Genomic DNA, 24,693 nt, shown 5'->3' with positions numbered 1-24,693 from the left:
AATTTGGTATTAGCCTTTGGATATAATATTAGCGATAATCTTAGCACCGTTGAATGCCTGTCTTTTTTTCTCAGCAGATACAGACTTACCATTCCACTTTCACATTGTGTATAGTGCCTGCTGGGCATGGTCCCGTTGGTTGACTCTGGTGCCACAGCCTTCCTGCAGTTCACTGCTTGCCTTTTCTGTCTGTTTTGGCTGCAGGAATGGGACGCCTGTAAGAGCTATACACTTCTGTGCCCTGCCCAGTTGGTAGGGAAAGGATAATGTCAGCATTTAGTGCAGGTCACACCCTTCATGGAAATCTGCTAACTGGAGCTATGTACCATTATAGAAATATTTTCTAAATTATTAATACAGCATGAAAGTTGAGCAGAAGCCAGATTCTTTCAGTTTGCATTCATTTAAAAAAAAAACCATTTTGACAGCTTGTGCTGTCATAATTCAAAGTTTAGCGTTTAAGAAAATGTGTCTTGGTGTAGTTTTATTAGTCAGAATCAGTGCTGCTTAGAAATGCTTAGAAAATTGCTCTTCGGGGATCTTAAGCAGTTATGTTGAACAACCTCTCACATACTTTTTCACTAGAAAAACATGATGGACTTATTTTCCTTTGTACTTATGAAATCCTGCTTTGAAATTACCATAGGAAATTTTTTTAAAGCAGTTCTAATATTTGGCATTTTAAATATAAGTCCCCTTTCCTTCCTTTTTTAGTTATCACTGTTATTTTTTGTTCTCAGTTTCTCTTACCAAAGTGTTGAGTTGTGGAATACAGAGGGAAGGCACGTTTTGTGGCAGAGTAGGTCTAAAGCAGGCTGTGGTAACACCAGTTATAGAATAGTAGCTACGGTGGACAGGTTAATGCTCTGGAGAGTCTTACTATTTTTATCTTTGTTAATGGGAATTGTAAAGTAGTGATATTATGAGTGATGCGGCATTCAGTTTATCTTGAGTCTCCTTTGTGCCAGTTTTGGTATATAGAGATCTCCTTCAATCTTAGATGCACAGATTTCCATCTTATCATTGTACCATACTTTACTTAACTAACCCATAGTCATAGACATTAGGGTTATTTTTAGCCTGTTGATAGGTTTTTGTTTGTCTTGAATATGGATATCCAGTTGCTCCTGCAGCAGGGAAGTATGTATCATTTTTATGAGGAAGGCTAGGTTTTAGATAGTTTTAAACAAAATTTATAATTCTGAAAAATGCATACTTTTGGGGTGAAAATAGTAGAATTTAATTTCTGTCTATTTATAAAATCTTGAACATAACTGTGATTTTAGAATTTTATTAACACAAACTCTATAAAGAGCCTCTTCATTTTGTCTAATTTGATCCGTCAAACTAGTGAAGGAATAATGAGTTGTTCAATTTTTAACTTAATATACATGCATAGATGTTAGAATGCAGCATACTAAATAGTATTAATAAGTAGCAGTTTCTTAAATTACAATTTTATTTGCATTTCCAGTTTGAAGGCCAGTTAAAAAAGAATTATATGAATAGATTAAATATGGTTAACAAAATTTTTAAAGTCAGACAATAGATAGTTTCTATTTATCATCTTAGAAGAGTAACCATTGCTATCAGCGTTTCTTGTATCCATCAGAATTTCTTTATATAAGCAAGTACATTTATTTATATTTTTACCACCCTTACCCAGGAGGTGATTCTTAACTTCCTTTCCTATACTTTGCCTTTTTTTAACTTAATTTATCTTGAGTCTCCTTTGTGCCAGTTTTGGAACATAGGGATCTCCTTCAATCTTTTTTTTTTATAGATGCACAGATTTCCATCTTATAATTGTACCATACTTTACTTAACTAATCCATAGTCATAGATGTTAGGGTTATTTTTAGCCTGTTGATAGGTTTTGTTTGTTTTGCATTTGGATATCCAGTTGTTCCTGCACCAAGTATTGATGAGATGATCTTTTTTTTTTTTTCATTGAATTCCTTTTGCATCTTTATAAAAAATAAGTTGTCATGTATGTCTGGACCTATTGCTAAATGCTTTGTTCTGTGCCCTTGATCTGTTTTATCTGTCTTTGTGGTGGTAGTGTCTTGACTACTTTTGTTTATAGTAAATCTTGAAATCAGACAGACTTAATCTTCTAACTTGATACTTCTTTTTTGAAGTTGTTTTGGCTGTTGTAGGCCCTTGTGTTTTCATTGACTTCTCTTTCTCCATTTTGTTCTTGTTTATTATTTTACTTTTAATCGAGACTAGGTGTTCAGTGTTGTCAAATGACTTTTTATCTGCTGTAAATCTATAGATAGAATATAGTTTTCTTTCCAGCTTACTTTTATTTATTTTATGAATTAAACGGAAATATATCTTAACACTGAAGCTTTCTTTTGTTCCTGGGATAAGCCCTACTTAGTCTTAATATATTATTATTAATTTATCTTTTGAAAAGGCTTTATTTTTTAGAGCCGTTTTAGGTTCATGACAAAATTGAAAGGAGGTGCAGAGAGTTTTCATCTACCTCCTGCCATCACACTTGCATAGCTATCTTCTTTAGTAAACTCCCCATTTTGTTCTTTCATATGACTAAGCCTGAACTTGGATTATCTCCCACTTGCTAAGTTCTGTTTCTGTTAAGTTATTTCTACTAAGTTGTCTTCATTTCCTGCTTGTTTGCCTCTCTCCACTCCATACCTTTCTCTTATGAGTAGTTATGTTCCCTCGAGAGCTGTATGTAGTTAGCATTTAACTAGACCATGCACAGCATCGATCTTGAATCATTTTAGGAAATTATGGTTGATTAAAAAAAAATAAGCAATACCTCAAGAAACAAGAGAAAAATCAAATAAATAACCTAACTTTACACCTAAAGCAACTAGAAAAGGAAAAAATGAAGAACCCCAGGGTTAGTAGAAGGAAAGAAATCATAAAAATTAGGGCAGAAATAAGTGAAAAAGCAACAAATGAGACTATAGAAAAAATGAACAAAACTGAAAGCTGATATAATAAATAAAGATAAATAAATATCTTGAGAAGATAAATAAAATAGACAAACCATTAGCCAGACTTGTCAACAAAAAAAGGGAGAAGAATCAAATCAACAGAATTAGAAATGAAAATGGAGAAATCACAACAGACAGCACAGAAATACAAAGGATCATAAGAGACTACTATCAGCCAATAAAATGGACAACTTGGAAGAAATGGACGAATTCTTACAAAAGTGTAACCTTACAAAACTGAACCAGGAAGAATTTGAAAATGTTAACAGACCCATCACAAGTATGAAAATTGAAACTGTAATCAAAAATCTTCCAACAAGCAAAAGCCCAGGACCAGATGGCTTCACAGCTGAATTCTACCAAAAATTTAGAGAAGAGCTAACACCTATCCTACTCAGACTCTTCCAGAAGATTGCAGAGGAAGGTAAACTTCCAAACTCATTCTATGAGGCCACCATCACCCTAATCCCAAAACCAGACAAAGATGCCACAAAAAAAGAAAACTACAGGCCAGTATCACTGATGAAAATAGATGCCAAAATCTTTAACAAAATTCTAGCAAACAGAATCCAACAACATTTTTAAAAGATCATACATTGTGACCAAGTGGGCTTTATCCCAGGGATGCAAGGATTCTTCAGTATCTGCAAATCAATCAATGTAATACACCACATTAACAAATTGAAAGATAAAAACCATATGATTATCTCAATAGATGCAGAGAAAGCCTTTGACAAAGTTCAACATCCATTTATGATAAAAACCCTCCAGAAAGCAGGCATAGAAGGAGAATATCTCAAATATCTTTCAACATAATAAAAGTCATATATGATAAACCCACAGCAAACATTATCCTCAGTGGTGAAAAATTGAAAGCATTTCCCCTAAAATCAGGAACAAGACAAGGGTGCCCACTCTCACCCCTACTATTCAACATAGTTTTGGAAGTTTTAGCCACAGCAATAAGAAAAGAAAAAGAAATAAAAGGAATCCAAATTGGAAAAGAAGTAAAACTCTCACTGTTTGCAGATGACATGATCCTCTACATAGAAAACCCTAAAGACACCACCAGAACACTGCTAGAGCTAATCAATGAATATAGTAAAGTTGCAGGATATAAAATTAACACACAGAAATCCCTTGCATTTCTATATACTAACAGTGAGAAGACAGAGAAATTAAGGGAACAATTCCATTCACCATTGCAACGAAAAGAATAAAATACTTAGGAATAAATCTACCTAGAGAAACAAAAGACCTATACATAGAAAACTATAAAACACTGATTAAAGAACTCAAAAATGACCCAATGAGATGGAGAAATATACCATGTTCATGGATTGGAAGAATCATATAGTGAAAATGAGTATACTACTCAAAGCAATCTATAGATTCAATGCAATCCCTATCAATCTACCAATGGTATTTTTCAGAAAACTGGAACACATAATTTCATAATTTGTGTGGAAATACAAAAAAACCTCAAATAGCCAAAGCAATCTTAAGAAAGAAGAATGGAACTGGAGGAATCAACCTGCATGACTTCAAACTATACTACAAAGCTACAGTCATTAAGAAAGTATGGTACTGGCACAAAGACAGAAATATAGATCAATGGAACAAAACAGAAAGGCCAGATATAAATCCATGCACTAATGGACATCTTATCTTTGACAAAGGAAGCAAGATATACAATAGAGAAAAGCCAATCTCTTTAACAAGTGGTGCTGGGAAAACTGGTCAACCACTTGTAAAAGAATGAAACTAGAACACTATTTCTAACACCATACACAAAAATAAACTCAAAATGGATCAAAGATCTAAACGTAAGACCAGAAACTATAAAACTCTTAGAGAAAAACACAGGCAAAATACTCTCTGACATAAATCACAGCAGGATCTTCTATGACCCACCTCCCAGAGTAATGGAAATAAAAGCAAAAATAAACAAATGGGACCTAATGCAACTTAAAAGCTTTTGCACAATAAAGGAAACTATAAGCAAGGTGAAAAGACAGTCTTCAGAATGGGAGAAAATAACAGCAAACGAAGCAACTGACAAAGAATTAATCTCAAAAATATACAAGCAACTCCTGCAGCTCAACTCCATAAAAATAAACGACCGAATCAAAAAGTGGGCCAAAGAACTAAACAGACATTTATCCAAAGAAGATATACAGATGGCTAACAAACACATGAAAAGATGCTCAACATCACTCATTATCAGAGAAATGCAAATCAAAACCACGATGAGGTACCATCTCACGCTGGTCAGAATGGCTGCTATCAGAAAGTCTACAAACAATAAGTGCTGGAGAGGGTGTGGAGAAAAGGGAACCGTCTTACAGTGTTGGTGGGAATGCAAACTAGTACAGCCGCTATGGAAAACAGTGTGGAGATTTCTTAAAAAACTGCAAATAACAACAACAACAACAACAACAAAAACTGCAAATAGAAATGCCGTATGACCCAGCAATCCCACTGCTGGGCATACACACCGAGGAAACCAGAATTGAAAGAGATACGTGCACCCCAATGTTCATCACAGCACTGTTTATAATAGCCAGGACATGGAAGCAACCTATATGGCCATCAGCAGATGAATGGATAAGAAAGCTGTGGTACATACACACAATGGAATATTACTCAGCTATTAAAAAGAATGCATTTGAATCAGTTCTAATGAGGTGGATGAAACTGGAGCCTATTATACAGAGTGAAGTAAGTCAGAAAGAAAAACACCAATACAGTATATTAACGCATATATATGGAATTTAGAAAGATGGTAACAATGACATGCAAGACAGCAAAAGAGACAGAGATGTAAAGAACAGACTTTTGGACTCTGTGGGAGAAGGCGAGGGTGGGATGATTTGAGAGAATAGCATTGAAACATGGGTTTATTACCATATGTGAAATAGATCGCCAGTCTAGGTTTGATGCATGAGACAGGGCTCAGGTTTGATGCATGCTCAGGGCTGGTGGACTGGGATGACCCTGAGGGATGGGTTGGGGAGGGAGGTGGGAGGGGGGTTCAGGATGGGGGACACATGTACACCCATGGCTGATTCATGTCAATGTATGTAAAAAACCTATACAATATTGTAAAGTAATTAGCCTCCAATTAAAATAAATAATTTTTAAAAAAAGTTAAGCAAGACTCCATTCCTTTTATCTCACTCAAGTTAAAACAGGAGAAAAGGAAAAAAAAAAAAAAACGAGGAAAAACAAAGAGCTGATAATCTCTTAAAAGTTTCTAGCAACAATTTTTTTGCTTTTCTCTGCTTGGAGTCATTTTACTTTATCATGTCCAGTTTGACTGCTTTATTAAAATTCTGTGGAAAATATTTTAGAATGATTTATTACTGTTTTGAAAGTTAAATATTTGCTGTGTAGGATGAAAGTAACAAATATGAAGATTTCTAATAACTTTTGAGAGGATTAAACAGAGAATTATGAAAACTTTTTTTAACTGCACCTGATTTTTCAAGAGCTTGTACTCATCTAGTTTAATAAAGATTTTATAAATATTAATCTGTTATTTTCTTGCATACTCTGCTAGCTAGGAAGTTTATATATATATATGTATACATATATATATATATATGTATGTATGTATTTCATCTGCCATTCAGATTAATTTTCTAAGTATTGCCTTGCTTTTCTTTCTTTTCTTATTTTATCCTTAAATATAAATTTATAGTTCTTAAGTGTTTGTCTAACACTAGTAGTTCATAAAGAAAATCTAGCCTTAAGATGTGTTATTTGTATATACAAATGTTATATGACTTTATCATTGTTGTATTGTTTGTATCATAGTAAAAGAAAAAGTACCTTTGAGAGTTTGTTATTGCAACTGTGGTTGAAGAGAAGGAAAAAGCCTTTGCTTAAATGTGAAGAACTGTTCTTCACACATAGAGGTTTTCAGTGATTATGCCTCATTTTTTACATTATTACAGACATAATGGTAAAACTGTTTTGGTTTAAAGGCAGATGCAAGATGAAATGAGGCTAACTTTATGTATTCTCATATTTCTGGTGTTCAGTTTTGTACTATCTAGTCTATTAATATGTCATTCATCACCAAAATTGAATATGGCCTAATGGAATCTTTCAGTCTCATTCATTTACCATTTCAGAGGAGAATTTAAGAAAATCACAGTAATGTGTAATAAAGAGAGCTCTTAATTGCTTTTGTATAGTGAACCTCAAGATTTATTGTTCCAGGAAACTTCTTTTGGGGTAGTAAATCTTATTCACTGAAACATGAAGAGATCATTATATCTGGTACCAAATATATTTTAAACACTTCTATGGACTCAGAGTTGTAATATGGGGAAATTTCCATCTGTTTGCCCAGAATAGCTGCTTAAATTCTTTTTTTTACCATTAACATTCACGAGATAGGTATTAGTACAATAGATTCAGAAGGAAAAAATAATTATTGTCCTCTAAAGTGATTAGGGGGCTTACCTGGTGGCTCAGAGGATAAAGCGTGTGCCTGCAATGCGGGAGACCTGGGTTTGATCTCTGGGTTGGGAAGATCCCCTGGAGAAGGAAATGGCAGCCCACGCCAGTATTCTTGCCTGGAGAATCCCATGGACAGAGGAGCCTGATGGGCTGCTGTCCAAGGGATCGCAAAGAGTTGGACACGACTGAGCGAGTACACACACACACACACACACACACACACACTGATTAGGCACACTGATCACACACACACACACACACACACACACACACACACACTGATTAGGAGGCAGTTTCTTTTCTAAAAAAGTCTGATAGATTAGTTCCTCTAACCAGTTGTGGTTGTGAATTTACTGTAGGTTAACAAAGGCACTGGATTGACTTTTCACACATCTTCAAATTCAACTGAAACCACCACCACCACCCCCCCCACCACCCCCGCCGCCTTTTTTAAGTGTGTAACTCTCATTGCTATGAGCCGGAACTTTGGTGTCAATGTCCGACCTCGTAGTTTTATTAGAATTTTAAGATGAAAGATTAAGGTTAAATAATAGCTTTTGTCTTTTCCAGTTACGTAGAAAATTAAGTGAACCTTAATTAATTGTTGAAATGATGAACGGTACTTAGGTCCAGCATGTGAATTTAAAAGTAATGTCTATGGTACATTTTTTTTTGTTTGTTTTTCCTAAAGAAAAAAAGCTCACAACTCTCGTCACATTGCTCAAAGCGTAAATAATTAACAATTCCAGACTTTCTTAAAACCTATATATTATGTGTTTCAATTCTCCTCTAAGAACTGAAAAGTGTCAGAATAGACTTTGGGACATGGTTGTGAAAATGTGACCTTTTGCAGTGGATTAGGAAAACTAGGGGCATTCATTATATATATATTTGCTTAGATTATATCCCTTGGTTATTGAATGCACATCTAGCCATTTTTATACCCCAAATAGGGTCAGTCTTACCAAAAGTAGAATATCATTGTGTCATTGTTGAAGAATTGCAATAAAATTTTAAAATAGTTTATAAAATATCTAGGAAAATGGAACTGGGGCTTCTTATTTTATGTGCTTTACTATTTATGACAATAGTATATTTGAATATATATTGTATAATGGTTAGTCATAGAATATTTGGTCTGTGATGATGACTTCACGGGGAGCAAGTGAAGCACTGAAGAACTTGATTTGATTGTAGAGTCACAGATGAACTAATCCTAATATGTGTTTTCTGGGAAGCAACAGTGTATTCTTATGATAGAAGACAAGTATAGAATGTTGTTGACCCTTGAATTACATGGGGGTTAGGGGCTCCAGCCCTCCATGGAGTTGGAAATTCCAATAAAACTTTGCAGTTGGCCCCCTTTATCTGTGATTCTACATCCTTGGATTCGACCAACTGTAGATCATATAGTACTGTAGTACATATTTAGTTTACAAAAAACCCATATATAAGTGGACCTGTAGGATGGTGGCATACATGAAGATGACCATGATCCAAGTGCTGAAGTCCTTGTTGTGAGTTTGATAGATAGCATTGAACAATTAAGGTTAATGTTAGAGTAGCTGATGGATATGATGACCAAGGATTAGAGCTCTTTATTCAAAGTGAAAAAGTAAAGTCTTGGAAATAGCTTTAAATTTCTATGAGATTCTACCATCAGGATGAGGGTTATGTGGAACATGTGTTACTCAGTGCATGAGTTCTTCAAGCACCTCTCTTAGAACTTGCTTTTTTCATTCTTTCTTCTTGGGGCTGTTTAATCCCTGAGCCCCACCTTGCCTTCCATGTTATTGTATCTGTTAGTATCATAGACTCTTCCTACTTCAAACCTTCCTCTTGACAACTTTCTCTTTTCTATAGTTCATTTGAAATGCTAAGAAGTCATTTTAGAAATAAAAGAAAGGATGGTTTATAAAGGTTTAAACCCCCTTTATCTTCTGAAAGTTTATAAAAATATACTTTTGGGGAATACTTAAGGAAAAGCAGTACTCTTATTAAATATTTGCTCTAGTTTATAGGTATTATAGTAACAGCTATATATTTCTAAATTAAAATCTTAAAGTAATTTGCCATGTTTGCTGAATTATAAACCAGAAGAAAATAAGTTGAAGATATTAAAGGAATAGTGCTGTTATCGTTTTAATTTTGATTTTATTATGGTTTCATGTTTGGCTGTGCTGGGTCTTTGTTGTGGCACAGGGGCTCTTCGTTGCTGCGTGTGGGCTTGCTTTAGTTGTGGCTCGTGGGCTTAGCTGCCGCGCAGCACATGAGATCCTAGTTCCCAGACCAGGGCTTGAACCTGTGACCCGTGCATTGTGAGGCAGATTCTTAACCACTGGACCAATCAGGAAGTCCTATATCGTCCTTTTTGAACTCTTCACCGTGGATATAATTTTACCCATCGATGACAAATTTGAGGGAAGTCTGCTTTTCTTTTGTTCATGGTGAACCTGAAAAGGAAAAGAAAATATCTGGTCATGTAAATGGTTTTAGAGACTTAAATAGGATTCTCTTTAAAAAAGAATGATTAAACTTTGCAAAATTATATTTATTACTAGTTTTAGGAGTTACAACTTAATTTTATTAAAATTATTCTCAGTATGTATTTACCAAAATTATTTTCTCCTATTGATTAAGTTTTTTTGCAGCACAATGGCACAGTTTTAAACTGTGTTATCATAGACATAATGAATTGTTTGCTAATTTCATAGCCTTATTTTGTCAGTAAATGTGCATTAGGATGACTGAATCTGATTCCACTTGGATGAAATAAAGTTATTGCTTTTGGTTAACATGACACCTTGAGCTTACATTCTTCAATCTGTTGACTTTTTTAATGATAGTGTATTTGACTATTTTTTTTTTAGGTGCTTAAAATACAGGAACAATTAGCCATTGATACTTAACCTCACAGAGATTACATTTAAATAGAGAAATTGAACTGTTAAATATTGAATCATCTTCTGTACAGACAGAATATTTTAAGACTAATAGGTTGTGGGGTCACAGGTTGGAAGATAGACTTGGATGGTGAAGGAGGATGGAGAGAAGATGAGTTAGTCATTGCTCATGTTCAGAAATAAGCTTAAGAATGTGGTGGTGTTTGTTTTTAAACAACTAGAGTGAAGAAAACATGGCTACTTCTTAATTATGATGGAATGACCAGAAAAACCAAACTGTAAATGAACCAAGAATGTAGTAGCTTTTAATTCTAGCTGTTTGAGGTGAGAAAATTAACTATACTAAGTCCAGATGTATGGCACCAGGAGGTTCAGAATACCTGGATTTTTTTTTGTCTGAGAAGACAGTAATTTAAGGGAAAGCCTTATTTATGTTTAGGATTCCTTTTAGGCATATTAGACCAGCATTGTTCATGGTGTGGAGTACATGACCTCTGTATTCTTGTTTGGAAATAATGAAAGCCTCTCCCAGCTTGAGTTGTGGGTTCCCTCCATCTTTTAGACTGATTTTATTTGGGGAAAGCAAAAAATGAAGTTTAGATACCCACATACTTGGGTTACCTTTTCTAAATTGTAGTGTATTTGTAAATCAGTGTTTTATCAAGATATAAGTAGAACAGATTTTATTACTGATTCTAGGAGGTTCCCAAAGAGTTTTTCTTTTTTTTTTTAATGTTATTTTTAAGTAGAATCTTGAATGGCCCATAGTTTTATACGCTTAGGAACAAGGGTAATAAATTCAGGATGCTGATTTGTTGTCCTTCACTCTCTCAGTCCTGTCTGACTCTTTGCGACCCCATGGACTGTAGCGTTCCAGGCTTCCCTGTCCTTCACCATCTCCCAGAGTTTACTCAGACTCATTTCCATTGAATCGGTGATGACATCCAACCATCTCGTTTTCTGTTGTCCCCTTCTCCTCCTGCCTTCAATGTTTCCCTGCATCAGGGTCATTTCCAGTGAGTTGGCTCTTCTCATCAGGTGGCCAAAATATTGGAGCTTCAGCATCAGTACTTCCAATGAATATTCAGGATTGATTTCCTTTAGGATTGACTGGTTTGATCTCCTTGCTGTCCAAGGGATTCTCAAGAGTCTTCTCCAATACCACAGTTCAAAAGCATCAGTTCTTCAGCCCTCAGCTTTCTTCATGATCTAACCCTCACATCCATACATGCTGCTGCTGCTAAGTTGTTTCAGCTGTGTCCGACTCTGTGCGACCCCATAGACGGCAGCCCACCAGACTCCCCTGTCCCTGGGATTCTCCAGGCAAGAACACTGGAGTGGGTTGCCATTTCCTTCTCCAGTGCGTGAAAGTGAAAAGTGAAAGTGAAGTCGCTCAGTCGTGTCCGACTCTTAGCGACCCCATGGACTGCAGCCTACCAGGCTCCTTTGTCCATGCGATTTTTAGGCAAGAGTACTGGAATGGCTTGCCACTGCCTTCTCCGATCCGTACATGACTACTGGATAAACCATAGCCTTGACTAGATGGACCTTTGTTGGCAAAGTCATGTCTCTGCTTTTTAATACGCTGTCAAGGTTTGTCATAGATTTTCTTCCAAGGAGCAAGTGTCTTTTAATTTCACGGTTGCAGTCATCATCTGCTTGTTGGTTTAAATCCATTGGTTTTCCAGTACCTAAAATCTACTTTGCTTAGTCTTAACTAATTTTTCATAAATGAGTAACAGTAATTATAGGAAATACAACTACTGCAACAGAGGTGTAGCACTTTTGCTATTTTGTTCCTGAAATATTTTTTGTTGTTGTTGAAGTACAGGTGAGTCCACAATATTGTGACCTGAGGTATTTTATCCAGTAGTCTAGATATAAATCTGAAGGTCCTATTTTTATATGATTTTGAACTTTCTGTGCCATCTTTAAATTGATATAAAGAATAGAGGAAATGTTATATGCCCTTTATATTGTGGAAAACAAGATCTCATTCTGTTTTTCTGGTACTTCATAAGTGCCATTTGCCGTCCTAGTATGGGTTGTCCTTGTTCAGAGATATTCTATGTCTATTGAAGGCCTCCTCTGTGGTGGTTAACCTATTAACCAGCAGGGCCACTTCGCATCATTCTACAGTCTGCCACTTCTTGACTAGCCCCTTGGCAGTAGTGCCTAACAGGGCAAGTCAGGTGCTTTCCTGCTGAGGGGTATGCCTTTGAGGACAGTTTAAATTATATCACCTCAAGAAATATAGTGACAAAAACTTACTGTAATGAGTTCAGGCCAACTCCATAGTCCCCACAAGACTGCCCTTACACTGGCTACAAGTTTGGGGATCCCCAGGGCCACCTTACTTCAGACCAGTCAGTTACTGATTCTGGGGTCACCCAGGGACTCCTTCAGATTTGGTAATTTGCTAGAAGGCCTTAAAACTCAGAAGAGCATTATAGTGATGATTATGCTTTTATTGTATCAAAAGGACACAAGTTAAAACCAGCCAAAGCAAGAGTCTGTAAGTTTCACTCCAACAAGAGGATGCAGATCAAATCGGCCAAGATGAGAGCCTAAGCCTAGTAGGGCAAAATCTGGAGTGGCCCAAGTGGGAACCTTCTGGCTGTGTTCTCTTCAGGAGTCAGAGACAATGTTTCCTACTCCTGGCTAAGATGTGTGATCAGACTCAGAGTACTGCCAGCCAGGAAAGTTTGCACAAGCGTTTGGTGTCCAGAGTTTACCTTGCGAATCAGTGACATGCTACCAGCATAGCTCCCCTTTAGTGAGTATTCAGTCCCTCCCAGAGGTTCAGGCTAATACACTTAGTCTCCAGTTACTCTGGAGGCTGGATCTGATGTGGCTTGTTTCGAACATCATAAATCATATTGTTAGACTTTTCAGTGACCAACCCTGCAGGCAAGCGAAGACACTGTTGTTAGGCAGGATATTCCAAGGGTCTACAAATTACCTCCCAGTAGCAGAGGGCAAAGGCCAGACCTCATTCTGGGTAAGGTAAATTCTTCAGTACATACCTGTTCAAACAGAGGATGTATTTTTGAATGGGATCTGTTCTGCAATTTACCACACTGTCCCTTGTTTGAAAATGTTAAATTATATTATATTTTACACATAAAATTTGGTGTCCCTTTAAGTACATATTGCAAATTTTTGGTCTTTTCATTGTTGTCTTTCTCTAGTTTTTGTTCTTTTTCTTGCTACACTCACACTAGCCTCTTAGGTAGTTTGGTTTAATTTTTTTTGTATCACGTGTTTATGTATAAGTATCCATTCTATCCATGTATTCCTTCCAAAAGTGCTTCAAATTCTTCCAGAATTAGTACGTCATGTTTTTCTACCCACAAAGGAAATACTCACCTATACTTTGTACCAGCTGCAGTCTGGAAAAACATTCTGGAAAACACTTTAGAAGAGGTTGCCCTGGGGTTAAAAAAAAAGGAAGAATTTAAAAAACCAGGCTAAGGGAACTTGGGCCCTAGGCAGTGAGGAGCATTCAAAGATTTTTACATGTGACACAGCAAATTGTTTCAGAAAGTTAATTCTAGCAGTAGTGAATCGAAGTAGTTTAGAGAGAGGAAGTTAGCCTACAGATAAGAAGACCAGTTAGGATCCTATTGTCCAGATTCAGTTATCCCCACTGGCAGTTATGAAGGTAGTAAGGGATGGTTTGTAAGAAAATTATTAACTATGAATGATGGTTTTAGTATTTTTAAAAAATCTTACCCCTTTAATAATGTATGTATACATTAGACCAATAGCTTTTAAACTTCTCTTACTTTTTTTTTTTAATGTTTTCATCTTATACAGCTTCATGGGATAATATTGGGTTGGCCAAAAAGTTCACATTTGGATTTTTCCATAACATCCTATGGAAAAAACCCAAATGAACTTTTTGGCCAACTCAATACATTCCATGCATTTTCTGCCTGACCTACGCTTATCGACTTTTTTTTTTTTTTTAAGTCAATCCTATCACTGTGCTATTCACTTCATTTTTATTCAGTACATGTTTGTTGAAGAGAGAACTTACTCTGCACCAGATTACTGTAATAGATGCTGAAGATAAAATGATAAAAAATGTGATTCCTGTCCTCAGCCCACAGCTCAGTTTGGTAGTCAGACAATTAAACAGGAACATCTTGTGATGAAGGGGAGTGCAGTGTGCTGTGAGAGTGTGTTGATGGAGTATATGGAGTAGACACTAGGAGGTATCTGGGAATGTGATAGCCTAGTTTAGAAAAGCCATCAAAAATGTGGACTCTGGAGCCAGAATGATTTTAGATTTTAGTTTCTTGCTTTGTGACCATGGGCAAGTTCTAAGCTTCACTTTTAAAATGGGGATAATTATGGTCCCTAACTTTATGAGATTGTTATGAGGCTAGAATGAATTAATATGGGTCTCTCATCTGCAGGAGATTGGTTCCAAGACCTCTGTGATGCTAAAATTCTTGATGCTTAAGCCCTTCTATAAAATAATGTAGTAGAATTGGCCCTCTGTATCTGCAAGTTCCACATCTGTGGATACAGAGAGCCAACTGCATATGTAAAATGCTTAGAGCAGTGTCTGGCATATGGTGTTATGTGTGTTACCTCTTCCTTCTGCTCCTTCTGTTCTTCCCATCTTCACCCCCGCCCCCATGGATAATTAGTACTCAGTAAACATTTGTATAGAACTGTGGATGATAGATGAAATGGCAGTTACTTTTCTGTTCTCGCAGAAGGCTTTAAGCACCTCTATTAAGAGCACTGACTGTAAAATGAGTGTTTTATGTGTATTTAGGTCTGTAGCAACCAGAAGTCATAGACTGGTAGGCCCCAGAAGGATTCCCTTCAGTCCAGTTCAGTCACTCAGTTGTGTCTAACTCTCTGCGACCCCGTGAACCACAGCACGCCAGGCCTCCCTGTCCATCACCAACTCCTGGAGTCCACCCAAGCCCATGTCCATGAAGTCGGTGATGCCATCCAACCATCTCATCCTCTGCCGTCCCCTTCTCCTCCTGCCCTCAATCTTTCCCAGCATCAGGCAGAATCTTTCCCAGAAAGACTAAGCTCATTTAAACCTTAAAAACTCTGTCTTTTAGTATATGTGCTGCCGAGGCGAGTGCAGTACTGTCCTTCTGGATGAAGATGTGTGCTCCGGTTGGTCATAGTGTTCACTGGTCTGGGCTGTCTTATGCCCCGTCCAGCGCAGGTTCACGGCCTGGTACCTGTAGGCATTTGAGCTTGGGACCTCCACACTGGATCTGACACAGCCCTTCCAGGAGAAAACTGATTGATATCTTTTAAAATTTCAAGCACTTGATAGAGTGACTGTCAATTATTGGCACTGAATGAATGTATGTTGATGCCTCATTCTGAGATTAAAAAGAGAAACTGGAAATCTGGCAAAAAGAACTTTGTCTCATGAGGGTGAGTTGGCTTCTACTTTGTGAAATTATGAGGGAATTTTGGTAGAAATAAGATGAATGACCATGAAAAAAATAAACTATTTTCTAGAGAAATTTTGATTTTAGATTGTCTAACTTTTCAGGTGGGATTCACTAGAAGTTTTTTGAACTATTATGCTTAATTTTAATTTCAATAATATGAGTTAGTGAAAGGGCCAATGATCATGTTCCAGAAGTTATTGATATTTATATTTTGATTAGCTAACTTTAATGATATTGTTGTATAGGTGTCGTTGGTTAAAAAAAAACACAGAAATCAAGTCGTTGTTTTTTAAAAAAAGAGCATGAATTTGGCTTAAATTTTTTTAATAATTTAATTTATACTTGGCTGTGCCTGGTCTTTGCTGCTGCAAGGACTTTTTTCTAGTTGTGGTGGGTGGAGGCTCTTCTCCAGTTGTGGTGCATGGGCTTCTCATTGTTGTGGCTTCCCTTGTTGCGGAACACAGGCTCTAGGGTGCAAGGGTTTCAGCAGCTCTGACATGTGGGCTCAGTGGTTGGGGCCCCCAGGCTCTAGAGCACAGGCTCAGTAGCTGTGCACGGGCTGACTTGTTCCGTGGCATGTGGGATCTTCCTGGATCAGAGATCGAACCCGTATCTCTTGCATTGGCAAGCAGATTCTTCACCACTGAGCCACCAGGGAAGCCCAATATTGGCTTTTTGGTGAGCAAGAAAGGTGTTTTATAGAGTGATTTTTGCTATTAGAGGAGTATTTAAGGTACAGAAGCATTGAATAATCTTTACCTAAATTAGGAGTTTATACTTTGAGGATGAAAAAGAATAAATAGTAATATCCAGGTGAGTGGAAGTTTCCATTTTTGGGGGATTGGTAAAACTAAAACTTGAACTTTAGGAGAATTATGAAAGCACATTAAAAAAAGTCAGCAGATAGAAGCTACTGTATTGAGTATTCTCAGTTGAGGCTATGTGGAGATATCTACCCAGAAAATATCTGTTGTGAGTAGAATAGTCCAGACCAGAAAGGTAGAGATAGTTTAATCTTTTGTTTAAGAAAAGAATTTTTTTTTATACTATGATGAATTGATGTTGCCAGTTTGCATTCCCAATTTTACTGTAGATTCATTTCCTTCTTTATCGTTACCTTAAGCTATCATTTTCCTTATTTCCAAAGGTTCTTTTCTGTGCTTTGTAAGTTTACAGTTTCTCTTTTGTTTCTCACGTTTTAAATTTCAAGCCCTTTTGTATTATCTTTCTCTGCTTATGCATTTATAATGATTTGGTTTCCAATTACTTTGTGATTCATAGACGTATAGTCTTTGTCAGTTGTCCCAGTCTTTGTTAATGGAAGGTTACATGCCTTCTGCGGTGTGTTCAGGCAGTGAGATACAATAGTCATGGGTAAGCACATTGAAGTCTTGTAAGCATTTGTGAAATACTGTCATGCTTTATTAACAACTGTTTGATACGTTATTTTGGGGCTTCCCTGGTGGCAGATGGTAAAGAATCTGCCAGCAGTGCAGGAGACCTGAGTTTGGTCCCTGGGTCGGGAAGATCTGCTGGAGAAGGGAATGGCTGCCCACGCCAGTATTCTTTCCTGAAGAATCCCATGGACAGAGGAGCCTGGCAGGCTGCAGTCCATAGCATTGCTGTTTTATCTGCTATTTTACCTTTTATCTAATTATCTTCTAATTTTATCTAGTGGAAAATAATCAGGAAAATTGCAGTTCTGAAAGTGTATCCTAGGATCTTTAGATGAGATTGGGCATGTTGAGGGTGATATGGCCAAAGAAGTCCTAGGCTCTTTAAGATAATTTACCACATACTCCACCTCAAAGCTTCTCCAAGGTTTTGTAGTTAAATATTTTTAAAGTAAAATATCTTAAAATTGTTTTTTTATTAAGTGATTTAAAAACCCAAATCTTAGGTAATTTAAATAGAACTGTGTTTCTGAATAAAAACTGACAGGGAGAAATGGCTGATTACATCATTGCATTTGTAGTTTTGCTGTTAAATTAAATTTAAGGTTTTGTTTAGGCATATTGGCCTAGGTTTATATTATCATTGGATTCGTAGTATCTTGAATACTAACTGGTTGCTAGCATTGGTAGGCAGTCAGGAAATACCTTCCTAATGGAAGAATGGATGAAATTTTATTTTTATTGAGATGTTATCATCTAATAAGATTTTCTAAGAAAAACTTAACTCTTCTTACATAACAAATAAGTGCAATTCATGAGTTTTACTTAAAAGAAGACGAAAGAAGACAAGCTAACTTACAGGTATAGGACATTTTATCTTGGAGTATAATATCAGAGGCAGATGGAGAGCAAAGTGAGTGTTAAACTTATCCGATGTTTAAGTCATTAAAAGAAAACTTAGCCTTTCAAGCCATTCTATTTTAATTGGGTGTATTCAACCTCTTTTTGACTTCTTGATAACTATTCCTTTTTCCCTAGAAGCCGTGCCTAACTTAGACTCTCTCCTCAAAGACTGGTCATTTTACTTGTCAACTACTCACCTTTTCTGTGTTTAGTTTGCTCTACTTATAACCCTGGCTTCTCCATTTCTATGAAATTTTCAGCTCAGTGACACTTTCTTCTGATGTAGTCACTTTCAACTTTGGCAACTTATCCTTGGCTATTACTCCTGTAATATTTTAGATTCAGATTTACTGCTTTCTAACCACAGCTGCCATCTTTAAAAATGGATGAGATGCCTCTTTAAGCCATTTCAGCAACTCCACCATCTGTGAGCCATTGACGTGCCTTCTTCTGCTATGTCTGGGTCTTGGTCTTCTTGGGTGTGGTCCTCTTCATTGGGTGTACAGCCTCAACCCCCAAGTGGCTCCTTCTGCTGTCTGTGGTTCCTGAATTCTCTAGAGTTGCCCTCAGTTTCTTATGGTGGAAGTTGGTATCATTAATTTGTCACTTTTCTTTTTTTCTAATTAGTCATTTAGTGCAATAAATTTTCCAATGACACTGTTCAACTGTATCTGTCAAATATCCATCTACTGTATTTTCATTTTCGTTGTTTGAAATACTTAAAGAATTCCTTTTGACTTCTTTTTATTCTTGAGTTATTTGGAAGTTGGTTATGGAGTTTCTGAACATTGGGGGATTTTCCGGGTATTTTTCTCTTTTAATTAATTTAATTCATTGTGGTCAGAGAGCATACTTTGTGTGGATTTGACCTATATGGAAGTGTTGTATGCACTTAAAAAAATAAATATAGATATATTTTCTCCTGTTGCTGGGTACAGTTTTCTATAAAATGTTAAATAGGTCAGGTTTCATTGTTGTAATAGTCTTCTATATTCTTACTGATTTTTCTCTCTAAGTGTAGTCTGTGAGTATTTTAAAGACCTCTTCACCCTTGCTGTTTGATTCCTAGTTCTGTCCTCCTCCCTTCCCTGCCACCCCTATATCTCCCCTTTTGTTGTTTTGTGTTTCAGTTGGGAAAAGTGCTATACTCTTTGAGTTCAGTGATTCTTTTCTTTGTTATATCCAGTCTGTTGATAATCTCATAGATTGTCATTCCCATTGATTAATATTCTTTTTCTTTGATATTATGTTTGTATTTCTTGGATTTCCGTTTCTTTTTTTTTTTTAACTCTTTGCTGAAATTCCAATTTGCTCATTCATGTTTTCCTGTTTTCCTTTAAAATGTGAAGGTTATTTTAAAATCTTTGCTTGATAATTCCACAATAGGGGCCGTCCCTGTGTTTTCTTCTGTTCATTACCTTATCTGTTGGAGGCAGGTCATTTTTTCTTCCTTTGTCTGTGTTTATGATAGTTTTTTATTAGACGCTGGGCATTTTTTTCTATATGAACAATAGGTACTGAGGTAAATGTCTTTGTGCTTAGTAATGTGCATACCTCTCCTCCTTTAAGTTTAGTAAGCTTCATTTGTGGGAGGTGGGGTTAGTGGGTGCTAATCTGTTCTGTGTTTGTGATCGGTTTGTATTGTCAGATGGTAAAGAATCTGTCTGCAATGTAGGAGACCTAGGTTTGATCCCTGGGTTGGGAAGATCACCTGGAGAAGGCAACAACTACCCACTCCAGTATTCTTGCCTAGAGAATTCCATGGAAGGAGGAGCCTGGCAGGCTACAGTCCTTGGGGTCGCAAAGAGTTGGATATGACTGAGTGACTTTCACTTTCTCTTTGTATTGCTATATAGTTGTCTTCAGTGCTCCAAAGGCTTCAGGTTCCTTAGACAGATGGCTTGTTACTTGAAAGGCCTCGGGTGTAAGACGGGTTTGCTCCAGTGCTCCCGCCTCACGTGCAGCTTTCAGCGGACTCTGCTTGCCTGTGCCATGCAGTGTCTGTCTTTGTGCCCTTGCGCTCTCCCTATATGTCATCTGCTGTTGCTTGTCCCTCAGCGCCTGACTTGTGGGGACTGTAGTGTTTTCTTAACCTCAAGCCTTGGTATTAAGCAGACCCCGGGCACCTGAGTCTCCCATCAGTGGGCTGACCTCTCCCTCTTGGCAGCCGTTTTGCTTTGCACAGATGGGATGTTTTGGCAGGAGTAAGTTTTCCTGCTTTTTATCAGTGTAATATCCTTGGACCAAGGCTTTTCTGGACCCTTGTGTAGCTGCAGACAGCTTTATCCTCAGACGGCCTTTATTGCGTATCAGGTGGGGTCTGGGAAGGATTTTATGTCTGTTTGCAGCCAAGATGCTTTGTCCTCTTTCTTGCCCTGCTCCCAGTCGTTCCTGTGAATCCTAATAGAAACCTGAGGAATAGACCTAGTGAGTAGGTTTGGATTCCTCTTGTGTTCGGGGTTTTCAGGGATTCTAAACTGTTACACTAACTCACACTTGGTTTTTAAAAATTGATCAGATTTTCAGGTTTTCTTTATACTTGCTTTTATGACTTCCCATTTTTCCTCTTATGCTCTTCCAAAAGTGAAAGATGTATTTCATCTTTCTTTGGAGGGCTTGGAATTCAGTTTACTTGGTTTCCTGAACACCTCAGTCTGCTAATGGCCTTAACAAAAGCTGTGATTTTACAGATTGTCTGCTTTTTAAGAATTTATTGTCAGGTTAGACAACTTTTACATTGTAAGTAAAAGTGGAACTTTTCCATAAACCAGCTTTTTAAAGATAACCTTAAAGATGCGGAACACTTTCAGGAAAATGAATGCAAACCTGAGGAACCGCTGGGGAGGGGGCTTTTCTAACGTGTTACTAGGTAGCACCTGTAGCTTGAGATGACACCTGCAGTGCCGTCTCCCGTGTGAACTGAAGTGTGCTGTAACTGAGACAGCAGGGAGGGCAATGGGGTATACTGATACATTCAGTATTGGCTCGAATGGTAGTGACACTGATGTATAGAAGATGCTCGTAATGAGTTTGGATAAATTTTCTTTCACAATTTATGACCCAAAAAAGCAGTATTTTAAATTTAACATTATTTTACATGTCTGATTTCTAATATGAATAATAAATGAATTATATAGGTTTGTTACATATATTAAAATTTTTATCCCTAAAAAATAATTCCCTCCACCTCAAGAATTTTATCTTCCTTTGTATGTATCTTATTCATGTAGCACATACTACGGTACACTTAAAGTCTGTAAGTTTTAAATGGTGATTGGAGCATGTATGTGGGCAGTTTCAGAAGTCTTTAGGGCGTTTGTTTTAGAGAGTCAGAGACTTTCTTTGGTTATTTCCTTATGTTTAATTAAAGTCTAAAACGGTGTTCTGAATGAATTTACTTTGTTAGCTGTTGTCTGAGGTGAAGCTGCTGCCGCTGTGGCTGTTTGGTTGCTGAGTCGTGTCCGACTCTCTGCGGCCCCGTGAACTGCAGCACACCAGGCTCCCTGTCCTTCACTGTCTCCCAGTGTCTGCCTCGTGACCATCGAGTCGATGACGGCATCCGACCAGCTCATCCTCTGTGGTCCCCTTTTCCTCTTGCCCCAGTCTTTCCCAGCATCAGGGTCTTTTCCAGCGAGTTGAAGCTAGTCACTTAATTTCTGATGGCCTCAGTTGCATTTTCTGGTGAAATGAATAATAATACAAAATTCAAAATTATGCGCCTCATGAGGGGTTGTGTGTTTTGAATGATATCTTTATATATTAAGAACCAAGCACAAAAACACTTTATACTATATATACTATATATATATATATACACATACTATATATACTACAGTATATATATACTATATACTATAAAGTGTTTATAAAGTGTATAAACTATATAAAGTATATACACTTTATATAAAGTATAAAGTGTATATACTTTATAGTATAAAGACCTTTATAACTATAAAGGTCTTTTAATATATAGTAAGTGACACTGTACATTATTAAGTAAAGAAAGAAATATTGTCTAGAGTAATCAACAGGGAGTAAAATGGGTGAAAACAAGGAATATTTCTTCTTTTGATCTAAGAAGTTTCATAGTCCCTTAAATTCTCTGATTCTTAAAAAGTTAGAGTAAAATTAAAAAGGAAGTTACTTCCATTTCTGCAGGAGGTAGCATCATGTTATCTAGAGTCTTGTCAACATATACTTTATCTACACGGATAATCCAGTATATGAATTGGAGAAATATGCTCTAAGAATGGAAAAGCTATGTTTATGGGTCATAAATGATGTACCTGTAGTAAAAGAACAAATTGTTTAACCTTTAAAAAATACTTTTTAAAAAGATGATTGTGGCATTTTGTTTTCATTGCTTCATTCCTCAGCAGTATTTGTGCTATGAATTTAATAGGTTGCCTTTTCTTGTGTGATGAAGTACAAGACGTATCATTATTATACATCTTTTTCTTATTTGAACCTCTACCCATTAGTTAGTTCATTATAAAAAGTCAGTACTTTTAATCCATATTGAATTTTTACTTAGGCAAATTTCCTCCTGACATGGCTAGGTCGTTTAAACCTATGAATGAATTAGAGATCAGTTTCACATCTGTCCTGAGATTTTTACCTGTTCTGCCAAACTCCAGGTCGTATGGCTCTAAGAGTCCCACTGCAGGCTCCCCACTGTCCTAATGTTACAGTTAGAGGAAAGAACAAAACGCACAAGAAGGAAAACACCAAGAGCATTACTGTTGAAAAAAATTGTGGTAAAATATACATAGCATAAAGCTGACTGTTTAGCCATGTCTAAGCATACATGTCAGTGACATTAAGGACATTCACACTGTCGGGTAACCGTCGTTATCATGCATTTCCAGATCTTTGTCATCTTTCCATACTGAAACTCTGTACCCATCAAACACTACCGCCTTGTTTTCCCTTCCCCCTCAGCCTCTCTGGTTTCTGTTCCCATGAACTCGACTAAAGAACTTTACAGTTTAAAGGAAATGTAAGTTATTCAAACTCAAATTGGTCTTAAAGCAGTTAGAAAGTAGGATAGCTCTTACTTTTCTTTGCTGAACTGCTTCCAGTCTAGAGAAATTGCCAATTTCAAGGACTGAAATGGCAGGGAAGATGAAGTCACAGTTTGGGGAGAGAACCACAGATCTCGTGGCGTGTGAGACACACTGGGAATCTTGCTCGTCACTTTTGGAGTGCAAGTCTCCCTTTCAGTGTAGCGGTTTAAGAGGATGTGATTGTGATGAAGGATTTTGGTTGGATAACACACAGCAGATCCAAAATTTTGGTGGAATATATTTCAATCCTAGAACTCTCCTAAATGTTATGTCATTTGGCAAGACTCTGGATAACAGACTTTTTACCTGGCTCTATGAAAGTACCTTCTCTTCTCTTTCCTAAGGTGCAGAAATCAGTGTTTAGGTCCTCCATCAGTGATGCACATGTTCAGTTTTTCAGAATAATAAGTCTGTGGAAGAGAAGCATTTAAAACAATTGTTCAGAATTAATTAGAGAGCATTGGGCCTATAACTCTGCCTTTCAGTAGATATGGCATTGAAAAAACTGTTGTTTGTATTTCATGGTGTGTATTCCTTGCAGTGCAATTTTTTGCTTGAAAAAAAAATACAATAAAGACAAAAAATGTAGGACAGAAAGAAAGGTTAAATTTTCTGCTTGAGGTTTTGTGGAAAACACAGATAATGCATTTTGAAAGTACAGTCCCCATATGTGATCTAACTTGTAGTTACAGATTCTCAGAGAATCTTATTCTTACTCCACCTATCCCCAAGCAAAATTTTCTGCTCTCTTCCTTTGTGGATACATTTATTTTTATTCCCTTTATTTATTACTTCCCAGAGTTTCTACAGTCATTTTGGTTTTGGCCTCCTGTCTTGCTACATTTATGCTGGCTCAGCATGGTGAATTAAAAAATATGTTTTATAACTGGAAGTTGGTGCTTTTTGCCCACCTTAGTAAGATAAATGAGAGCTAGGGATATAATGTACAACACAGTTAAGATAGTTAATATTGCTGTATGTTATATATGAAAGTTGTTAAGAATAAATCCTGAATTCTCATAACAAGGAAAAAATACATTTTTATTTTGTATCTACACGAGATGATAGATGTTCACTAGGCTTATTGTAATCATTTCACGATATATGTAAGTCACGTCATTATGCTGTACACCTTACAGTTATACAGTGCTGTATGTCAATTATATCTTAATAAAACTAGAACAAGGAAAAATATGTTTTGAATATTTTACCATCATTTTGGTTGTTGCAGTTAAGACTATTGTTTGAGATATCTAGCCTGCCATGGAATGGAAGTCTTTATATATTAAAAAAAGAATCTTACAGTATATTAGCCTAGATCTCTCTGGATCACCCTTCTCCCCCATTTTGTATTTCAGTTTTTAAAGCTTATGTATTAAGTTCTTATAAAGCTTAGAAAAACTCTAAAACTTTAAAAGTGATTTTTTGTGTTGATTATTATATTTGTAAAAATATATATGTTTATTTTATAGCTACTTGAAGGAAATTTTGCCAAAGAAGTCAGCCATGAAATGGATGGACTTATTTTCCAGCCCACTGGAGTA

General features: G+C 36.6%; 1 protein-coding gene across 2 annotated transcripts in view; it reads left to right on the top strand.

Moving 5' to 3' along the window:
• Nucleotides 1-24,693, top strand: part of RNGTT (RNA guanylyltransferase and 5'-phosphatase) — a 223,844-nt gene that overhangs the window by 86,179 nt on the left and 112,972 nt on the right. For both annotated transcript variants that reach the window (XM_043438970.1, XM_043438969.1), the window contains one exon: nucleotides 24,622-24,690. In XM_043438970.1, coding sequence (XP_043294905.1) covers nucleotides 24,622-24,690 — 69 coding nt within the window. The remainder of the gene's footprint in view (nucleotides 1-24,621; nucleotides 24,691-24,693) is intronic.

This window comes from Cervus canadensis, chromosome 20, assembly GCF_019320065.1.
Source record: "Cervus canadensis isolate Bull #8, Minnesota chromosome 20, ASM1932006v1, whole genome shotgun sequence".
In the NCBI taxonomy this organism is placed as follows: Eukaryota; Metazoa; Chordata; class Mammalia; order Artiodactyla; family Cervidae; genus Cervus; species Cervus canadensis.
This window is presented reverse-complemented; position numbering and strand designations above follow the sequence as displayed.